General features: G+C 47.9%; 9 protein-coding genes across 9 annotated transcripts; 4 read left to right on the top strand and 5 right to left on the bottom strand.

Moving 5' to 3' along the window:
- The first annotated feature begins 69 nt into the window (after nucleotides 1-69).
- On the top strand, nucleotides 70-2,631 carry V1508DRAFT_382611 (uncharacterized protein). Its single transcript, XM_066937728.1, has 3 exons — nucleotides 70-630; nucleotides 705-935; nucleotides 985-2,631. Exons 1-3 carry the CDS (start codon nucleotides 181-183, stop codon nucleotides 2,449-2,451), a joined length of 2,148 nt encoding a protein of 715 aa, XP_066797433.1. The 5' UTR covers nucleotides 70-180; the 3' UTR covers nucleotides 2,452-2,631.
- V1508DRAFT_412620 (uncharacterized protein) lies at nucleotides 2,589-4,271 on the bottom strand. Its single transcript, XM_066939649.1, has 6 exons — nucleotides 3,719-4,271; nucleotides 3,465-3,598; nucleotides 3,222-3,403; nucleotides 3,091-3,168; nucleotides 2,973-3,023; nucleotides 2,589-2,918 (listed from the first exon to the last, which is right to left on the bottom strand). Exons 1-6 carry the CDS (start codon nucleotides 4,205-4,207, stop codon nucleotides 2,731-2,733), a joined length of 1,122 nt encoding a protein of 373 aa, XP_066797432.1. The 5' UTR covers nucleotides 4,208-4,271; the 3' UTR covers nucleotides 2,589-2,730.
- A 31-nt stretch (nucleotides 4,272-4,302) lies between these two features.
- On the bottom strand, nucleotides 4,303-6,055 carry V1508DRAFT_412616 (uncharacterized protein). The gene is made up of 3 exons (XM_066939648.1): nucleotides 5,890-6,055; nucleotides 5,174-5,820; nucleotides 4,303-5,123 (listed from the first exon to the last, which is right to left on the bottom strand). The coding sequence occupies exons 1-3, from the start codon at nucleotides 5,915-5,917 to the stop codon at nucleotides 4,587-4,589; spliced, it is 1,212 nt and encodes a 403-aa protein (XP_066797431.1). The 5' UTR covers nucleotides 5,918-6,055; the 3' UTR covers nucleotides 4,303-4,586.
- Nucleotides 6,056-6,319: 264 nt separating this feature from the next.
- On the top strand, nucleotides 6,320-7,574 carry V1508DRAFT_350711 (uncharacterized protein; the record flags this gene model as incomplete). The annotated part of the gene is made up of 2 exons (XM_066936789.1): nucleotides 6,320-6,500; nucleotides 6,550-7,574. 2 exons carry the CDS (start codon nucleotides 6,320-6,322, stop codon nucleotides 7,572-7,574), a joined length of 1,206 nt encoding a protein of 401 aa, XP_066797430.1.
- Nucleotides 7,575-8,267: 693 nt separating this feature from the next.
- Nucleotides 8,268-10,101, top strand: V1508DRAFT_412613 (pyridoxamine 5'-phosphate oxidase-domain-containing protein). The gene has a single exon (XM_066939647.1). It carries the CDS (start codon nucleotides 8,378-8,380, stop codon nucleotides 9,821-9,823), a length of 1,446 nt encoding a protein of 481 aa, XP_066797429.1. The 5' UTR covers nucleotides 8,268-8,377; the 3' UTR covers nucleotides 9,824-10,101.
- Nucleotides 10,001-10,707, bottom strand: V1508DRAFT_366809 (DASH complex subunit Hsk3 like-domain-containing protein). Its single transcript, XM_066937374.1, has 2 exons — nucleotides 10,370-10,707; nucleotides 10,001-10,288 (listed from the first exon to the last, which is right to left on the bottom strand). Exons 1-2 carry the CDS (start codon nucleotides 10,576-10,578, stop codon nucleotides 10,189-10,191), a joined length of 309 nt encoding a protein of 102 aa, XP_066797428.1. The 5' UTR covers nucleotides 10,579-10,707; the 3' UTR covers nucleotides 10,001-10,188.
- Nucleotides 10,708-10,871: 164 nt separating this feature from the next.
- Nucleotides 10,872-11,579, bottom strand: V1508DRAFT_412609 (uncharacterized protein). The gene has a single exon (XM_066939646.1). It carries the CDS (start codon nucleotides 11,553-11,555, stop codon nucleotides 11,076-11,078), a length of 480 nt encoding a protein of 159 aa, XP_066797427.1. The 5' UTR covers nucleotides 11,556-11,579; the 3' UTR covers nucleotides 10,872-11,075.
- Nucleotides 11,580-12,628: 1,049 nt separating this feature from the next.
- On the bottom strand, nucleotides 12,629-15,758 carry V1508DRAFT_402857 (uncharacterized protein; the record flags this gene model as incomplete). Its single annotated transcript, XM_066938517.1, has 5 exons — nucleotides 12,629-12,645; nucleotides 12,693-14,495; nucleotides 14,517-14,988; nucleotides 15,010-15,147; nucleotides 15,207-15,758. 5 exons carry the CDS (start codon nucleotides 15,756-15,758, stop codon nucleotides 12,629-12,631), a joined length of 2,982 nt encoding a protein of 993 aa, XP_066797426.1.
- A 247-nt stretch (nucleotides 15,759-16,005) lies between these two features.
- Nucleotides 16,006-18,421, top strand: V1508DRAFT_412603 (kinase-like domain-containing protein). Its single transcript, XM_066939645.1, has 2 exons — nucleotides 16,006-16,407; nucleotides 16,453-18,421. Exons 1-2 carry the CDS (start codon nucleotides 16,091-16,093, stop codon nucleotides 17,978-17,980), a joined length of 1,845 nt encoding a protein of 614 aa, XP_066797425.1. The 5' UTR covers nucleotides 16,006-16,090; the 3' UTR covers nucleotides 17,981-18,421.
- The last annotated feature ends 959 nt before the right edge of the window (nucleotides 18,422-19,380 follow it).

Raw genomic sequence — 19,380 nt, 5'->3', positions numbered from 1 at the left:
CACCGCTAGCTGCCACATGCACAGCACATTTGTCTGCGGTATGCGCCCCACAACAAGCCCATTACACAACCTCGACAAGAACTACGCGCCGCCTCAAAAAAAATCCTATTGCTTGTTCGGACCTGCTCTCATCTACACCGCCCCGTCTTCATACAGAAAAGACCAATTCCGTCCCAGCGTATGAACGTACGCCTGCCACTTGCCTTCTTACCTCTCCAATTTCCCAGCGTCAGACTACTCGCCACCTGTTCTCGCCGTGTTTGCTACTCAAATACTGCTCTTTCCGGTGTCCAACTACAATCGGCAACTCGACTCGCCTACTCTACCTCAGTCTGCAAAGTAGTTCGGATCAGCTCCTCTAAACCAGCAAACCCCGCAATGTCTGTCCCCACAATCGACCGCGAGTCTCTCGACAGTCTTCTCAAGCGGCGGTTCTTTTTTGCGCCCGCGTTCGACATCTACGGTGGCGTGTCCGGTCTCTACGACTATGGCCCACCAGGCTGTGCGCTCCAGGCTAACGTCATCGATGTCTGGCGCAAGCACTTTGTTCTCGAGGAGGACATGCTTGAAGTCGACTGCACCATGCTCACTCCTTACGAAGTCCTCAAGACGTCCGGCCACGTCGACAAGGTATGTCTTGATGCGCGTTCAATTTAGTCGATTTGTGAGTAAATGATTCATACTAATGATAATGACTGCCACAGTTTGCAGATTGGATGTGCCGTGACCAAGCTACCGGTGAGATTTTTCGTGTAGATCATTTGGTCGAGGAAGTTCTTGAGAGCAGACTCAAGGGCGACAGAGAAGCGCGTGGCGAGACTGCTGTGCCAGTCGACGGTACTGAAGAGAAGAAGCGAAAGAAGAAAGTCAAGGAGATTAAGGCCGTCAAGCTCGACGACGCCGTTGTGGCTGAGTACGAGGCGATTCTCGCTAAGGTGAGACCAGATCTCTATGTTGTATGGAGTCGTGTCTAAGCTATTGCAGATCGACGGCTATTCTGGCCCAGAACTCGGTGAGCTCATGCTGAAGCACAACATCGTCAACCCGGCTACTGGCGGTCCTCTGTCCGAGCCACTCGAGTTCAATCTCATGTTCGAGACTGCCATTGGCCCATCTGGTCAATTGAAGGGCTACCTCCGTCCTGAGACAGCCCAGGGTCAGTTCCTCAACTTCAACAAGCTTCTCGAAAGCAATAACACCAAGATGCCGTTTGCCAGTGCATCCATTGGCAAATCCTTTCGTAACGAAATCTCCCCACGATCTGGTCTTTTACGGGTTCGTGAATTCTTGATGGCCGAGATCGAGCACTTCGTCGACCCGCGCAACAAATCTCACCCACGATTCCCTGACGTTGCTGGTACCAAGCTAAGGCTCCTTTCCAAGGGCACGCAGCAAGAGGGTCGGACGGAGGTCACTGAGATCACCATCGGCGAGGCCGTCCAGACTGGCTTAGTTGACAACGAGACGCTTGGTTATTTCCTTGCGCGTATTTATATGTTCCTTATTAAAGTTGGCGTTGATCACAACCGTCTGCGTTTCCGTCAGCACATGTCTAATGAGATGGCACACTACGCTGCAGACTGCTGGGACGCTGAGTTGCAAACATCGTATGGCTGGATTGAGTGTGTTGGCTGTGCTGACAGATCAGCTTATGATTTGACGGTACACTCGAAACGTACGAACGAGAAGTTAGTTGTTCGACAAACCTTGGCTGAGCCATTGATTGTCGAGGCTTTTGAGGTTGAGCTTGACAAGAAGAAGTTCGGTCCAAAGTTCAAGAAGGACGGTAAGAAGATCGAACAGTTCCTCACCTCCCGGATGCAGCGCGAGCTTGAAGACCTTGCGAATGAGCTTTCTGAAAACTTGAAGATCACCGTCGATGTCGAGGGTGTCGGTGCGCCGGTTGAAATTGAGAAGGATACTATCTCAATTGAGAAAAAGTCGCGACAAGAGCACATTCGCGAGTACACTCCGAATGTTATAGAACCCTCCTTCGGTATCGGTCGTATCTTGTACTCATTGATCGAGCACAACTTCTGGATGCGTCCCGAGAGCGACCAGCGTGCCGTGCTTTCCTTTCCGCCCACCATTGCACCCACAAAAGTCCTACTCGTGCCGCTCTCCAACAACGAGGCATTCGAGCCTATGATTAACGACCTTTCTAGGCTTCTTCGTCGTGCCGGAATCCCAGCTAAGGTCGACGACAGCTCCGCAACTATCGGCCGACGATATGCGCGTAACGACGAGCTGGGCACTCCTTTCGGCGTCACCGTCGATTTCCAGTCTGTTCAAGACCGCACGGTCACCCTCCGTGAACGCGACTCGACCAAGCAGGTCCGTGGCACTGTCGAGGAGGTCATTGGTGCGGTTCGGCGTATGGTTGGCCCAGAATCCGTTTCATGGGAAGAAGGCACGAAGGGTCTTGCATCCTTTGAGGCTGCTTCGGAGTAGATGATATGCTGGAAATAGAAGATAGAATCACTATTATTATTGTTGTTTATATTGTCTGTTTTAAAGGATAGCATTTGTAGTTCTACTATACTTATACTATTTGATTGTTTTGGGTATATGCATAGATTGCTACCTTGTAAATTATATCGTGTTAAATTATATTAAGTCTCCAGATACTAAACATATGTTTCAATAATATACCAAAAATATAAAAAGTCTATACACAAAAGAATTAACTCTATTCGTTCATGATGCACATATTCTGGCTGTGCAAGAATTTTACAACTTTCTGTGCATAATCAATGCGGAAGCCTGGTGGCTGGGGAACACCAAGGTGTCCGCAATCACGACATTCTCGCGACGGGACACTGCGAAGACAATCACCTCAGCGATATCCTCGGCTATGAGGGGCTCAACACCCTTGTAAACGGCATCGGCTTTGCTCTTGTCACCACGGAAACGGACGACTAAATAGGAACGTCAATAAGGGATGGCGAGCGCGAGAGAGGAGGATCACGTACCGGAGAACTCAGTCTCGACCTGGCCGGGGTCAACCTCGATGACACGAATGCCTGCTTGAGTGTTAGTATCGCCCTAGTCGAGGTGCACTAACACTGCGCCAGTTGAGAGAGAACATACGGGTAGCGATCAATTCCTTTCTCAAGGTCTCGGTGAACGACTTGACGGCGGCCTTGGTAGCGCAGTAAATAGCACCGCCTACCTCAAGTTAGCAAACTATCTCAAAGCTTGACTCGTGCAATTAACTGTACCAGGGTACGGCTCACGACCTGCAATGGAGCCAATATTAACAATGTCGCCCTTGCCCTTCTCCTTGAATAAGGGCAACAACTTCTGTGTAAGTGCAATCAGACCGAAAACGTTGGTCTGGAACATGATATCGACATCGGACTGTGCGATACTGCCGACCTGGTCGACACCGTGGACCATACCACTGTATTTATCGTAAGCAAATGGAAGCTCAGAATGTACTGCAGCATGCGGAAAAGACTCACGCGTTATTGACGAGCACGTCGACGTCCTTGGCTTCGGCGGGCAAGTTGTCGACGAAAGTATCAATTGCGGGGAGCTTGCTTACATCGAGAGCGATAGGGAACACCTTCGATTTGGGATACGCCTTCTCAATTTCCTACTTACGATAAAACAAATGCCGAACAAGCTCGGCAGAAGTCCATTGTAAGCCAGTGTTCTCATAGCTCAATTGCATCCGCGATTGGTAATAATTGACATAAACTAAACTTTGGCATACCTCCTTGATGGAGACAAGAGCAGTCTCACGTCGCGCAGTGAGGATCAACTTTATGTCGCCACCGCTCGCATTGGCGAATTCGAAGGCGGTTGCACGGCCGATGCCGGAGGAAGCACCTGTGATTAAGACAGTCTTGCCCGCGAGTCTGGAGGCAGCGGAAGTTCCGAATGACATTATTGTTCTGCGAAATATATGTGGGAGCGAGGCAAAATGTGGGGATTGGTGACAATATCTAGTGGTGAGAAGCGAATTGAGTGTGGCAGTATGAGAAGGTTGTGGTTTTTGGTGCGGGATAGTCGACAATGGCGAGGGAGGGACAGTCGTGGAGAAATGGTTCAGGGATCGGAGAAAGCGAGGCCGAGGGCACGGTGCCGTGATAAGCAACGACGTGCCTCCGGCCGATCTGTTCCGCAGCAACTGAATGCTAATGCCCATTTTTGATAGAAAGAATGGGCTCGAGACGGCATCAGACAGCTTGAAGAGTGGCATTACATGAATACTGTGCAAGCTGGGTTTTCCGAACTGATCGATCTGATTTCTTGAAGAGTGGTGGTGGCCGCCAACGTTAGGTAAGGCTGCAGTTACGTTACCACTTAATTTTAGAGCCCGATAAAACCGGGCCGCCCAATGCCTAAACCGCTCGATAACTGCAATTCGCATAGAACATTCTTGGTTGCACTTTGTCCAATTACTACTGAATTTTTAACGGAACACATGTCTACGCTTAGCTGACAGCAGATTTTAGCATAAAACCTATCAATATCCCAACAAGGTGCAGTATCATTACCATTGATCCACCAAAACAAACACCACAACATAAAATCTCACTACAATTCGAATGAAACGTCAGATCTACGACCCAATTATCTTAGGCATCATATGCTACACTATTTGAAGTAGCCGAGTTGTGCTGGAGCTGGGAATTTGAGCCCGCAGTGGTAGGTGGCCCATCCCAAAGCGCATCGTCATCGTCGTCTGCAAAAGGATCTGCCAATACCTGCTGTCTCAGATCGGCATTAGTATCGAGAGGCTCATTCCGATGAATATCGTCATGTACTTCGGCGTCTTCGACAGGACTACTTTCCCTAGGCAATCCTACTTCAGCGACGTTCGTCGTCGCTTCTTCCTCCGGCTCTTTACTCGGTTGTGCTAAATCAACCGGCGGATCCGATACTTGTCCTGGATCCGACTCAATATGATGCGATTCCTCGTAATAGTGCCTCGGCGGGCTCACAAGTGACGACGCGCGGTCGAGCGCTGACTTGTGCGCCTCTAACGCCGTACCAAGCGTGTCGTTGGCAGAAATTAGCGTCATGATCATGGATTCGTCTAGGGGAGGAACAGAGTCGCGAGAGAGATATGACTGGATTTTACTAGACAACTGGACGCATCTTTCGTAGAATTCCTGTTTAGTATTAGAGGAAGTATTCAAAATTCACGGCGTCTGCTTCTCACCATAACCAATGGACTTCCAGAGATCTCAACTGGTGGCGTGGTACTGACAACTTGCCGTAGTAATGAGGCCGAAGTCTTTGCTTCCTCGACGACGTCTTCCAACTTCTCCTGCGACACGGGCTCATGTCGCGATGGATTGTTTTTATAAGATCCCGATCCACCGGCAACGTAGTTCGTATAGACTTTATTAAGCTCCGCAAGTTCCGTGGTGCTCGGTTTCTCGAACGCAAAATGCTCCAAAGTTGTAGCCAATAATTCTCGTACTGACGGATCTCGGCTGCGTTTCAAAACATCTTTTACGACGGGCGCCAACTTCTCGTCCTCGCCAATCTGGTTCAATATCGTCGGCGAATTCGCGTCCACCAAAATCCGCAATACCATGATCGCGTTGTACTGCGACACCGTGCTCGACGCATGTTTAGGGTCAAGTCTTTTTCGGACCGCTTTGACGGCGCCTTTGGCGGCGAGAGGAGTTGCTTGGGCGCATTCGACGATAACGGGGAGTTGAGCAACATCGTCTGTTTGAGCAGCTGCAGACTTAGAGGTCGACGATGTCGACGAGGAGAAAATATTTTTGCCAAATTTGAATTTGAATTTTTCGTCGCAGAATGAGGCGATAGCCGAGACGACCAGTACGTCGGGATCCCCTGGTACTGATGAGCTATTTATCCAAAATCTTTCGCCTATCACAATTCCTTGTGTGTCTGAGAACTTACCTTTCGAAGAGCCTTTGAATACCTTCATAGCAACAGACGAGCAGACTGACCTTTCCAAATAATCCTACGTATGAATCAAACGCGTGCGAAGCACCGAGTGTAGAAACACCAACTATTGATAGCGCAGGCACATGTCATGGTCGTCGCCGAGCGGCTTGGGGCCGACGTAATCCGCTGTGGTAAAAAGATACACATCAGCACAAGCCCCTGAATTTGTCACCACAGTTTACGCTCTGTTTGACGGCCCAAGGGTCCAGTACCCCTTGCCACGAACATTTTCTTCAATTTTTCGTCAAAGACCTAGGATATTGCAACGATGGCGACTAACACGGTATTAAGACGATGTTGCAGAGCACCCAACTCGCTCAGCCGCCATGTCCGAAGGAGATGGTACGTCGCATCGTCTGAGGGCAATACTTGCAAGTACGAGATGGGTACCATATTGCAACCGTCCGCAGTCGCGACGATTGAGCCGTTTTCGATAACGAAGGCGATTGTGAAGAATGGACCGGATTTGCTAATACGGCAACCGGAATTTGCGCCTGCGAGTTTACTATTGATTGCGACGCCGCAGTATGCAAATGAGTTGTATTCTGCCGTCGCTGAGGAGTGTATGCGCTTGTTCACTGTTTGATTTTGGCGAAGGTTGACAAAGTCCAGCACACTCCTTCTCGGTCTACGGAGCTGTAGTGGATGTAGTACCACCAGGAGGCAAACGCGATGGTATATCATATCTCTGGACATCGCAACCAATAACGCTCAACCACTCCAATAGCACCCCCCTCTCCCTCGCACGCTCACAAGACACTCACGCTCAGCACTACAATGACGGCCGCGTCGATCCGGCAGCTCGAGGTCGGTACATTTCTAAAGGCGGCCAACAATGGGCACTTAACAAGCTATACCTGTCCCTTGCATTTAACGAAGGTGGAAAGAACGTACGGATCCAGAGTGCCAACACGATCTTCGAAACTGGCGTCGAGGGCATATTAGCTGCTCGCGAGGCAGGCGCAGTGGAGCCGGAGTTGTATGGTACTATGGAGCTTAATATCCCGCTGAACATTTCATTTGAAGAGCCGGAACGGACGCCTGCGTTGGAGGTTCTGGAGCATACGAGCGTGCTGGAAGGAGAGCCTTCGACGATGTACGTTACCTCAAAGAAGGACAATATTATCAAGACAATCAACGGACGTGCAGCGTCCTCGTTTTTGGAAGCATCTCTTGCCGCCTCACTCTTCCTTGAAGCTCCGCCACCTATGGACACACGTTTCAGATCAAAGAATGCAGAAAACCAGAAGAATAGAAGTGTTTATGCCGTGCTCGATGACAAGGCACGGTATAAAGTCATTGCAGGCGGTGGTGGATGGGGTGCACGTGCAGGGATGTTGGTTCTCGATCCTGAGGCCGAGATCCGGGAAGGCGCGAAGATCCAATTTTTGGTGTCAACGAACAGAGCTAAAGACGAGATTGACTCGGAATTCGATTTCGGCAACGATCAAAAGGGAAAACTATGCTTTGAGTGTGTTGCTCCTGTGCAACTTTTGGAGGAACTAAAGCAAGAGTCAGGAGCATCGACAGAAATTGCTCTTGAGGACATCTTTGGTGCTGGTAGTGAAAATCAATTCTTTGTCGGACGCAGGAAGTTTGATGTGCATGGGGAATCCTGCGTCGCTTCGGTTGAGTAGAGATAGAGAAACTGCAGGCGTATATTGTGCATATATACAAGGTTGTTATTAATAATAGCAAAAGTGTATCATACCCGAAGCAATTTGAAATCAAACCCTAATTCTACTACTCATATCCAGCAAGAAGTAAGCGCTGCAGTGGTAGACGGTGCTGGTTAGATTCGTACAAGTTGGCCCTATGACAGACATGGTGGGTGCTACCCATAGTACGGTATACATGATTAATCATTCTGGACAAGCGAAGTACACAATAGTTCATGATGTAAACAAGCAAAATCCATTAATCAACAGGGGAACTTACATAACTGTGGTAGTTCAAATGTTAAATGACTATAAATTGTCCACCGATCGTGGGTTGCGGGACAGTTTACATTGCCTTGATCCACTACCGGTCCCGGTGATGTCTCATCAACAAGGCGTCAAGAGGGGAGTCTATGTCAGACCGAGATCCGCTATACACACATGCGAGCAAGCTACTCGTCCTTCCGTAGGGCAATTCGCAAACCGCAAACGTAGTGGCGGTGCGCGCTAATGCAATGGCAGATCTTTCCGAGACGCACGAGCCATTCTGCACGCATATTTAGAGCGGCAATTGCCGCAATTGCGGCGCTCTAGTGGCGGTGCAACTGCTGAACGCGTCGTCATCGTCTGTGGCTTCGCACGTCCGAGTCCATCACGCAACCAATTGTAGTGGTTGTCGCTCACTGCCTTTTAGAAGGGCCCGATTCCCACTCTGATGTCCTCTTCTTCTTCTTGTCCTTCTGTGACACCGCAACCAATCTCCGTGCGCTCTCCTCTCCAACATGCATATTTCTGCTGCGCTCTATCTCGCCGGAGCACTGCTTCTCGATGCAGCGGCAGCGCATCCGATGTCTCTCCGTATGATCGAGAAACTGCCAGCTGTGTCAGTTTCTGACGTCATCGCAGATTCGGCGACAGAGTCTTCTGTGGAAGAGGCTGCTGTCAAAGCACGTCGCCTTGTTCACGATCAGTCCATTGGCAATCTCAACACTATCTACCAGCACGGCCGCCTTAAGGGATCTCCAATTGGTCTTCCTGAATATTACGCCGACTGTGACAAAAACGGTTCCCTGACTCTACTCCTCCTCGAAGTCGGTGCCAACTATGATAACTGGCACGGCGGCTCTCCAGTCTCGTTCTCCATTAAATATACCCGCACGTTCATTCCACCAATTTCACCCGCATCTCAACCTCGTGTTTCGTTACAAGGGTCAATAACGTATATTCCTAAAGGTGACGACGCCGCTATCAATAAGGCGAAGCTTTGCTTCTTGCGTCGTCACCCTGACGCGAAGTTCTGGCTGCCTGGCAATGGATACCACAACTCTTCGTTCGCAAAGTTCGATGTCGAGGCTGTCTATTGGATTGGAGGGCTCGGCCACAAGGAGTATGTCGGTGATATTCCGGTTGAGTTGTACCGCAATGTGACTGTCAATAATCCTCGGTTGGACCTTCCAGTCCCACCGTCCAAGCATGGTGACGACGATAACGATGGGAAGCGCAAATCATGGTTCGGCCGACTACAGCTACCTTTCGGAAGAAGTCGTCAAGAGGAGAAGGACGCTGACTATGATGCTGACCATAAGCTGCCCCACCACCTCCTACCTCGACCTCACCGCACGGTTCGACCACGACCTTGCGGACAGCGACAATCACGCCGTCGTCCAGTTGGTGATCTACGAAATGCACAAGGATATGCGCCACCACGACGTCTCTGCTGCCAGCAACGCAGACCTCTATCTGAAAGCGAGGATGACTTTGACGATCCCGGATCGGAATTTTATTACTCGGGCCCTTATGAAGATTACGGTCGCACGATACGGGGACGACCAGAGCCTGAAGACGGACCACCACCGTTCCACCGGTCGGTTGTATATTTAGATGTAGAACCGGTCGAAGGACCGATCGAGCAGCCGGCGTCTATTGTCAGCTGTGGTCCACGTACTCCGGAAGCTTTAGCTGCCTACCGGGCCTGTATTCTCGACGCACACGCGGAAGTGTCGCGCGTACGTAATGACGTGGAAGCAGCTAAAAATATGCATGAAAGATTCTTGCGCTGCCAGCTGTTGAAGCCTACGAAGTGCTCTGGCAAGGAACGTTATATGGGTGAGCCTGGAGCAGTGCAAGAGGACGTATATCAGGGTATTGAGGGGCCGAGGTTCGTGTCGGATCCGGAGCCGGAGAAGTCGTCTTGGTATGCGTACCTTCGCGGCATTTTCTATCGTTAAAATAAATGGTCTATGATGAATGTGCCGTTGCGATCTTTTTCATATCAGTTTCAGTGAGAATTTATAATCAAATATCTGAAGGGATTGGATATTGTTTAAATTGGGATGACGGACATTATATCTGAAGTCGTGTATTCATTCCGTATTAGAGTGTAGTACATGAATGGGGATTTGGTAGTCAATAGTATTGATGGGCAATTAACAGGTAATAATATTGGATTCAATTTTCTTTAACTTAGTTATAATATAATCATGTAATACAGCACCAAACCGACGCCTAAACATGTTCATGGTAGCCCATAATTTCCCGAATTTGAAATTTTCTCTTTTTGACGAAGTCATGTCATTCCCGTCAATATACAAAATTACCGCGATGAATCCGCACCGCCTACCTCCTGGTCCTGATTGACTGAACTTCTCTCCAACAAGGCATCTCGTTCAAAAACTCGTCCGGCAGCCAAAAACCTGTCAAATACTTAGCCCCCTTCTCAAGTTTGCGCCGCCCAAAGTAGAGCTTTAAATGGAAAATCAAAAAATAAAACTTACAATGCCCCCTGCAGCCCGCCCAGCCGCTTAATGTACTCCGCCTGTACGGCCGTAACCCTTAGTAAGCTCTCCAAGTCGCTTAAATTCGCTTGCAACTGCGCCAGTTGGGAATGTAAGTGCGACATTTGTCTGGGCTTGATCGTAGATGGCTCAGTCGAAGGGCGCGAGTGGAAATTCGAAGATTGGAGTGGTTGGTATTGTCGATTCATGCTCACGTTGTCATGCAGCTGTGAGCCAAATCGAGGAATATGAGGAAAAGGATGAGACAAAGGGTTTGGTTTGTAATGCGATGTAACCTTTTGAACTGATATATCCCTGTTGAAATCGCACGAATCCGCTTGGGATGTTTGTTTTGATCTATTCCAGGTAAGGGTTACACCCGCGAACCCTTTGACGACGCGTTTGGTTTGCTTCTTGCTTGAGGTTTTTGTACCCTTGATTGGGGCTGTATATCTGATATTTCGCGGCATATCGCGCATAAGGGCTACGATCATTTATGAGGCTCTTGTACAACCTAATGGGGGAGCGGGCCCACTTAAAGCTCGAATTATCATCCTAATTATCATAACGGCAACTACAAAAAAAGTAGTATCAAAAAGTCTAGAATTCCCAGGAACCAGTTATCCCTCCGTCAAACAACTCCCACGACCTGACATTACGCGAAATTCTCCATTGCCTCGCTCTGATCACCAACGCCATTATGTCATCATCCAGCATCATCAGCATCATCGGCATCATCAGCATCATCAGCATCATCAGCATCATCAGCATCATCAGCATCATCATCCTCACCATCATCTTGCCGTTCATGAACCGCATTTGTAAGTCTCCCTTTATGCGCTGCCATAAAATCCGGTTTAATCTTAGCCAAACTGACAAAAACATTCTGAAGCATGATATCGACATCCTGAACACTCACATACATGCTTCTCACATGCAAATATTTTCCAATGAATTCCATCCCACTACACAACAGCTCGACCAACATGCAAGTACTCTCCTCGTCTTCCAACATGTGTTTCACAAAAAGCTGCTCGTCAGAGACCAATTTCGTCCATAACACGACAAAGAAAACGCATTCTGTAGGTCGAATAAAGTGGAAGCAGTCTGCCAGGTATATATACATGCCTCTCTTGGCCTCGCAATCAAGTTCAGTAGAATCGCGTAAAAGGACCAAGGTGTGCATGAAAAAGTAGTAATAAGGTCTGCCGTCCAACTTGTCTTTCACGTCGTCTTTTGCTTCGCTGGTCTGAGAAACGTGCATTACAAAGGCCAACAAATTTGCGAATATGTGGTTGACTATACACAGGCGACCACTGACATCACCCAACTCTAAAAATTCGTAAGCTCTAATGACTAAAGTCGCAAGGCCGCAGACAGCTTTGTAGCCTTTATGACAGATAGATTCTGAAGCCCGCTCATCGGCGTCATAACATAACTGGACACAGTATCCCAACGCCGACCTAAAAAATGAATCCAAGTTTCGCGACACATCAAATATTCCTCGCAGAATTAATGTTCTGAGAAAATCACTCTCCTGAGCTGTATTTCTCGGCCCCTTAGCAATCAGCTCAGTCCATGCTTCAAATGCAGAACGCATAACATCATCCTCACTAGCTGCATTCTGCGGAGTACTGTTCATATGCAAAGATATCGCAATTAGTGACTGGGGAATGTGATCGGTTGGCGCTATACAAACGCGATGCAACATATCCAATGTAGTAGTGAAGTCTTCCAATTTAGCGACACGTGGGTATCCAGCAATCAGGTCGCATACCAATGTTGCCACAGATGTGATAGACTGCGTTGTGTTGAATTTCTCTAGACCAGATGATATGAGAGAATCCAATCCACTGACGGGTATGACTTTGTTCTGCAACATAGCTTGAACAACGAGCCGGTTTGAAAACTAGTATGCCAGTTCGTTAGTATCAACATCAACTATTTTCTGCGCCATTGCATCCTCCCCATCTTACCAATTCACATCCCCAGAAATTGCGAGATAACCACGACCCGAGGTACTTTTCAGAGTCGGGTGACCAGAGATACAACTGCGCCAACAATTTGCACATTGTCTCTCGCGCCTGTGCTGTACTCGCGTCTTTCACAAGCTTACATATCGTATATTCCACAAGCTGTGCTGAAATAGGTGACATTGTCTTAGCCAGCTTGCCTGCGAACCGTTTGACGTATTTTTCAATTTTTACTGACAGTAGATCATCCGTTCGAGTTGAGTGACAAACCCGATACATTATCTTATCAATCGCGTCCCGCATCTGCCAGAAGTCAGTAACACTAACTATTTTAAAATCACTATATAAACATGCCATCCTAAACTCGTCGCCGTCACGGTCATCATTCCTGCCTATGGAGATCACCTCCGGAAGTTTCTTCGGTGAATCCGGTACATCCAATGCCCGCATGATGCTTCCGTCTGCTTCTGACTCAACCGGGGAGATCTTTTCAGCTTCAGACTGCCCTGGATGGTGCATGTCCTGTGCCGTATGGAGCTTTAGCGGTGAATAAGTAGTCCCCTGCATTATTGCCGGCATTGATCTATTCACCTCCTTCGTAATCCTGTTATATATGAGGTCATACAAATGTGTCCGAACCGCATCCATATCTTTTTCCAAGATGCTGCTATGATCAGAAGTAATATACGACGAATATCCATTGCGCTGCAAGCACGCCGAAAATTTAGCTGCAGCTTGTTGCTCGATATTTTGTTTGTACATCTCGTCTCTACAATACTCTGCGCCTTCTTCAATCTGCTTCTTAGCTTCTTGCAGTGCGGTAGATGACTCTTGACCTTCTGACAGCAACCTTTCGATTGATTCCTCGACATAATTGATCACGACAAGCATGCAGGGCGGAGGCGGTTCAACAAACCCAATGCATTTGTGCCACATTACATCGACAGTACTCGTCATAAACCCTCTTATCTGCGCAATTTTCTTGTCGATTGTCTTTGAGAGAAGGTCGAAGTTGGCGACCACGTCATCAGTATGTGCTCCATGGACTCTTGTTGCACGTGGTGTGGTGGCAACCTCCGCCATATCAACCCCCAGCGTCTTAAACAAGCCCTCTATGTCGCTCTTCCACATAGCGTCGCCTACTTTATATTCATAAACTTCGCGTAAGGCGCGTAACACTCCCATAACCCATGGGTTCGACGCCTTGAACACGACAGAATTGTCCGCCTGCTCCAGAACTTTGCACGTAAATCCCACAACGACTCTTACGCGCCCAATCTCACCACATAATCTTAAAAGCTTTTTAAAGCATAAGTGATTAGTCTTGATCGGTTTATTGCGCGCTAAGGTGTATTTTCCTAGCCAAGTTCCTAAATTGTACAATTTTGCCATTGTAGACTCTAGATGGGTAGATTCGTCGGACATGATCAGACTAAGCGAGACGTTATACGTTCGACGCAAGACCATGCTGTTCAGTTCGCCGCTTTTGATTGCAGTAAGCAGCTCCAGATACGTGTCATATTGAGACAAATTGTGAACAACCAACGTGCCCACGAGATAGTCCACAAACCAGTTGCTACATTTTTCGTCATGTAAAGCAGTTTCAAGTTCTGTCGCGACCACCTGTACAGTGTGAGAAGTAAGAGACTGCAATATATCCTGGAGTTTCTGCTTTGTAGCTGATAACAGAATTTCAAGGTCTCCTTTCACGTCAGACCTAGGTTTGCCAGTCCTGTGGTATTCCACAGCTAAATTTCGTTGCGCCTTAGTATCCCTTGCAACTCGCCAGATATCGGGCGCAAAATTTGCAAGACTGTCCAATCCAGCCAATGTCTCACTGAATCGATCTGGACAAATGTCAAGCGCATCCCCTAGCTGCATAGCACTATTAACTGCAGCTTTAAAGACTTTGGAGTCTGGCACATTAGTGCTTAGGGACCGGACAATCCATTCCAAGGCGACCGTCAGATGCGTGCCTACAATTAGCCGATGCTTGATAAGTAGTCCCATGAAAGTCGAGAATATGGCGACATCTTTTAATGGCAGTTCACTCAGATTCTGTTGCCATTTAAACGTCAGAGATATCATGCAGGCAACCAAATCTTGAGAAATTGGAGACGTTGATTTGTGTAAAATTTTCAAATATTGAATAGCTTCGGAAACATGTACTCGACAATTTCGCAGATCTTCAATCTTCGCATCAACTTCGGCGACTATAGACTCTGAAAATTCTGAAGACATTTTCTGGTTAAAAATAAGGATGAGATCGAGATCGCGGCCATAGACAACAAGACGCGGATATGCAAGCACACACTGCTCACGTACGCGTTCCCATTGATCCATGCATGATAGTGGCATGCTCAGTTCCGACAACACGCGCAGGAACTCACTGACTTCTTTTAAACCTATAGTATACCTCTTCGAACTGTCATTGATTAGGGTATCCAAGTAGTCTAACATATCTATCGTAAACTCAACACTAGCCGAAATTATAACATTTGTCAAGTATCTGGTAATGTTAAACTCGCCACACACGGATAAGTTGGTGAATAAATCTAGTGCGAATTTATACGGCCTGATGTTGACAAGACTTGGTGCCACACCTAGCTCGGCTATAAGCTTGGCAATCCGATGGATCTCCATTGGCTTCGACTTGTACTTCTCAACCAAAAAAGAGGTAAGAGCATCTCTATTTACCTGCCACAACGATCCGAGGACGAACAAGCGAGGAATTTTGTTTTCGCTGCGATAATATACCTCCAGAAGGTTGTTAATTGTATCAAATTCTATACGCATCCATGATGTCTAGCAAACAATCAGTATGATATAAAACTGGTAGACGCGATAGTTACGTGGGGTACTACCTCCAGCTGGACAGCTCCGAGAAGTAACAATTCTGGACATGAATCCACCGCATAATTCAGTAAAGATCTAACAGCTAGCTCTTGACCATCGAGAATATTCAACCTCTCAAATACCGCAGCCACGATGTCAATCAAATTAAAAGCGTGCTGCTCCAGCCGCTTGGCGTAGCGCTGCACTTCTAAACCATACTGTTCTAAGCGAACAGTGTCCAAAATAACGCGCGGAATCTCAAGAACATCGTAGTCGATTGTTCCTCTTGCTAACTTCCAGTCACAGAGAGCTTTGACGTATGCCGCATTAATGTGAACTTCCCCTGCTTCCAGATCGCTTAAGAACTCACGCAGTGCCTTGCCAGTAGGATCCTTAACCAGTACATTGGAACACAAGAGATGAATTTCTTCTGAATTTCTTAAACGCGGAAGTCGTACAATTTGCTTGCATTCTCCCGTATCGTCATCATTGTCTTCGTCAAATGCAGGCTGGAAACTGCTGTCGACACCTTCATCTAACTCGTCGATGATGTACTGCGCATCTCTTAGTTCTGCGCGCATTTTATATCCGGTGTTCGTTATTGTACTCGCATTAACCAAGATGAGCCAAAAATTTAAAACTGATGCCAAGTTAAGCTGATGAAATGAATAAGAGACTGCAGTTGGTCGTTTTAAAAGTGACCGCGTCAAACGATCGCGTTAGCCCGAGTGCGGATCCTGAGATAACCTTATGCATGAGAGTGCGGCTCATTAGTATGACACTTTGTTGTCGTGCCAACCTGTGGAAGACAATCGTAAACACTTCAAACAGCGAAACCTTCCTCCTAGCCGCCGACAGCAGCAAAGTGCCATAGTTTCGGACAACCCTTAATAAGCGGGGCGATGCCGGCACAATGACAAGCTTAATACGGGACCATTACGAGGCTTTAGAACTTATCGGTCGAGGCACATTTGGTCAGATCCGCAAGGTTCGGCATCGCGGTGACCGCCATGTCTTGGTTCGAAAAGAGATCTCATACTGCCGTATGAGTCAACGGGAGAAGAGCCAATTACTTGCGGAATTAAGGATTTTAAAAGGCTTAAGGCATCCTAATATCGTGCAGTATGTGCATCACGAGCGAGTGCAGGAATCGGAAGAGGTTCATTTGTACATGGAGTACTGCGGTGGTGGTGATTTGGCGCAACTGATTAAGACTTGCCGCGATGCTGGGTAAGTCTTTGAAAGAAATTGCTAGATCTAGGCTAACGCTGACAGACAATTTGTCCCTGAGCGGATCGTTTGGAGCATACTGACACAGTTGGTTCTGGCTCTTTATCGCTGTCACTACGGCATGGACCCTCCTCCGCTCAACGATCTTTTCGCACCGCCAGATGATTCACCGCCAATTCCGTCTACGGTAATTTTGCATAGAGATATTAAACCAGAAAATGTCTTTCTCGATGCCGACAACGCGGTCAAGCTGGGAGATTTTGGTCTGTCGAAAATGCTGGACCCTGAGCACAGTCTCGCCACAACGTATGTGGGGACGCCCTACTATATGAGCCCAGAGGTGTTACTCGATCAGCCATATACGCCGCAATCAGATATATGGTCATTAGGATGCGTGATATACGAGTTATGCGCCTTGCAGCCCCCATTTACAGGCAAATCGCATGTTCAACTAGCCCAGAAAATAAAAGAAGGACGATTTGCATCTTTACCCGCCGGCTACTCATCGGCGCTGCAGAGAGTCATCGCGGTATGCTTATCGCTTAGTCCGCATAAGCGTCCCACGACGCATATCTTATTGCAATCAGAATTAGTTCGCCTTCACCGACGGGAGAGAGATATGGTTGAGATGCACATGGTACTGAAGTCACGAGAGGAGGCCGTAACGGCTCGAGAGCAAGAATTTGCGGCTAAGGAGAGAGAAATTACAGAGTCATGGGATGCTGAGCGGGAGAGGTACGAGACAGAAGTTAGGACTAGGCTACGGGAAGAACTTGAGGGACTATTTCGCGATGCCGTTGAAAGCCGCGCAAGAGACCTCGTTGAATCACATCTGTTATCACAATCGCAGTCGCAAGGCCCGGAGCAAATTGCCAGCGAATCAGGCGAGAATAACATGATGGCAGCGGTTGCTACTCCTCGATCAGCTCTGATGTCCCGGCATAGTATATCAGATCTACGCGAGGCTTATACATCCTCTGTTGTTGCATCTCCGGCTGATATTCCGATGTCGTACTCACCTTTTCCTAGTGCTTCACCGTTAGGAACTTTCCATGCGAAGACGACACGAACGCCTGTTAGGTCACGATTAGCTCATGCATTCCATCCGGACTCGTCGCCAGCAACCCCAAGTATGTCTCCAAGCTTACCGAGACCGTTCCAGTTAAAGAGTACTAGCTTGGCTCCTACAATTGCCACTACGAGTACCACGATTGGAAACAAACGAAAATCTCGGTTATCTGGAGGGACATCGCGGCCACTGCATGCGCTTCACGAAAATGTTGACATTAACGCACAGAGGCCAGCATCTTCTCTTGGTATTGGCTTGGGAGCCGCCGCTGCAAGAGTCAAGATCCTTGCAAACGCCTGTGATAGCGGTAGGAAAGGCGGTATAGGGCGTACAATCATTGATATTCAGCGAGACTCAGAGCGTCGCCAATCAAATTCAGATGCAGGCGAGCCATTGAGTCCGCCGACCGCTGCTCGACGCGATGAGCGTACTTGGCTTGTGAACAAGGATAGTGATGGTGATATACCAAGTCCGTTTCTGAGACGATGGGAACGCAGCGCATAAATTACATGTGATTTTTGATAATATTTTGTCCGCTCCAGAATTTGGTAGAAGGTAGACTGAACGGGTGCATTGGCATAAATACAGTGTAACACATTTTGTATGACTGCTCTGTAGATCGCGAAGATATGCATTCAAATTAGACATGTGGAAATGGTTATCGTCAATTCGTGCTCCTGAACCAAGGGGCATTCCAAGACTAATGTGCCTTGCACGCGTGGAATTTGTGCCAGAGACCTCCCTGGTTGCCGCATTTTACTGCATACCACACTTTGTTCTCATTTTTAGCCCGTTTGTTGATCATACATCATACTCTTGTATTAGATGGCACCGAATTGAAAGATCCAATACCACTGAATCCTACATGGTAACGAGACAAGACTCAACCCACTACCTACCCGAAAGGCTTTCGCGCGCTCAAATGTATACAACCTCTACCCCCTGGCACCTTACTCCCTCATTTGTTGTCGAGCAGGCATCACTGGAGTGGGACAAGTGACTTGGCTCACTACTATAAGGCGACCATTTATTCCAAGAATGATCACCACATCTACCGGGCCGTGCCACAAGTGGCGGAGCAGGCGGCGGATAAGGAATCTGGATATGAGCTGCATTGCCGGACTGCAAATAATTGGGCAATTTGGTACAGTGATCATTTTGGCAACATTCCCAACGCAGCAGATGGTGGGCAGGGGGCCCTCGGTAGATTAGGACCAAAACTGCGAGAGATCATGGCCACCTTGCTTAACTACCAGTTCCACTGAGGCCTACTCAACAAGGTAAGGTACCTGACGTGGTGCTGGGTTTTGCTGACCAGAGAGCGCACACACAAAACGCGGAGCATATGGGCGTCTGAATCAACATTGGGACTAGCGTTTTTCTAGGCTCTCGCTTGTGGCCTCTGCTTAGGGCATTCCTTCCTTTGCGATTTATAACCCCAGTTATCCTAGAAACAAATAGGTGCTTTCAAGCCAATAATCAGTGCGGCTTATTATCCCACCTTAGACACTCGCTGATGAATTTTCTGCCCTAACCCTTGTGATCGTCAGCCGAACGCTGTGCGAGTAAGATGCTCGCAAGTCATTTTACGCATCATCAACTAAGCCCTTTGCGATAACAACTACTAGTGTATTCTACCACACAAAAGGCAAATATCATAGTGGAACAAGTCAGAGTTGAAGAATCCAATGTGACAATGTCAACGTGTTAGCCATTTGCCAGTGTTTACAAAGCCAGTGTTTACAAAGCCAGAAGTGCGAACTATATCCTCTGTCCAATCACTTTGGCGGTGAAAAATGGTTGGGTAAAAACTCAGATGTGACGTTCGTCATTTTATACTCTTTTCACACGTCGGGAAAAAGTTCACTACTTGCACATGCCGTTCTGAATTTGACGGACATGGA

The sequence above is a fragment of the Lipomyces doorenjongii genome (assembly GCF_038497915.1).
Source record: "Lipomyces doorenjongii strain NRRL Y-27504 unplaced genomic scaffold V1508scaffold_10, whole genome shotgun sequence".
Classification (NCBI taxonomy): domain Eukaryota; kingdom Fungi; phylum Ascomycota; class Lipomycetes; order Lipomycetales; family Lipomycetaceae; genus Lipomyces; species Lipomyces doorenjongii.
The sequence above is the reverse complement of the archived record's forward strand: the minus strand, read 5'-3'. Positions and strand labels throughout refer to the sequence as shown.

Coding starts and splice junctions, on each gene's coding strand:
- V1508DRAFT_382611 (XM_066937728.1), top strand. CDS start 181: ATGAACGTACGCCTGCCACTTGCCTTCTTACCTCTCCAATTTCCCAGC. Junction 631..704: donor CGTCCGGCCACGTCGACAAG/GTATGTCTTGAT, acceptor TGACTGCCACAG/TTTGCAGATTGGATGTGCCG. Junction 936..984: donor ACGAGGCGATTCTCGCTAAG/GTGAGACCAGAT, acceptor AAGCTATTGCAG/ATCGACGGCTATTCTGGCCC.
- V1508DRAFT_412620 (XM_066939649.1), bottom strand. CDS start 4,207: ATGCCACTCTTCAAGCTGTCTGATGCCGTCTCGAGCCCATTCTTTCTA. Junction 3,599..3,718: donor CTCTTGTCTCCATCAAGGAG/GTATGCCAAAGT, acceptor TATCGTAAGTAG/GAAATTGAGAAGGCGTATCC. Junction 3,024..3,090: donor AAAGGAATTGATCGCTACCC/GTATGTTCTCTC, acceptor ACACTCAAGCAG/GCATTCGTGTCATCGAGGTT.
- V1508DRAFT_412616 (XM_066939648.1), bottom strand. CDS start 5,917: ATGAAGGTATTCAAAGGCTCTTCGAAAG. Junction 5,821..5,889: donor ATTCAAAGGCTCTTCGAAAG/GTAAGTTCTCAG, acceptor CATCAGTACCAG/GGGATCCCGACGTACTGGTC. Junction 5,124..5,173: donor CTGGAAGTCCATTGGTTATG/GTGAGAAGCAGA, acceptor AATACTAAACAG/GAATTCTACGAAAGATGCGT.
- V1508DRAFT_412613 (XM_066939647.1), top strand. CDS start 8,378: ATGCATATTTCTGCTGCGCTCTATCTCGCCGGAGCACTGCTTCTCGAT.
- V1508DRAFT_366809 (XM_066937374.1), bottom strand. CDS start 10,578: ATGAATCGACAATACCAACCACTCCAATCTTCGAATTTCCACTCGCGC. Junction 10,289..10,369: donor GGCGGGCTGCAGGGGGCATT/GTAAGTTTTATT, acceptor AGTATTTGACAG/GTTTTTGGCTGCCGGACGAG.
- V1508DRAFT_412609 (XM_066939646.1), bottom strand. CDS start 11,555: ATGCACACCTTGGTCCTTTTACGCGATTCTACTGAACTTGATTGCGAG.
- V1508DRAFT_412603 (XM_066939645.1), top strand. CDS start 16,091: ATGACAAGCTTAATACGGGACCATTACGAGGCTTTAGAACTTATCGGT. Junction 16,408..16,452: donor AAGACTTGCCGCGATGCTGG/GTAAGTCTTTGA, acceptor TAACGCTGACAG/ACAATTTGTCCCTGAGCGGA.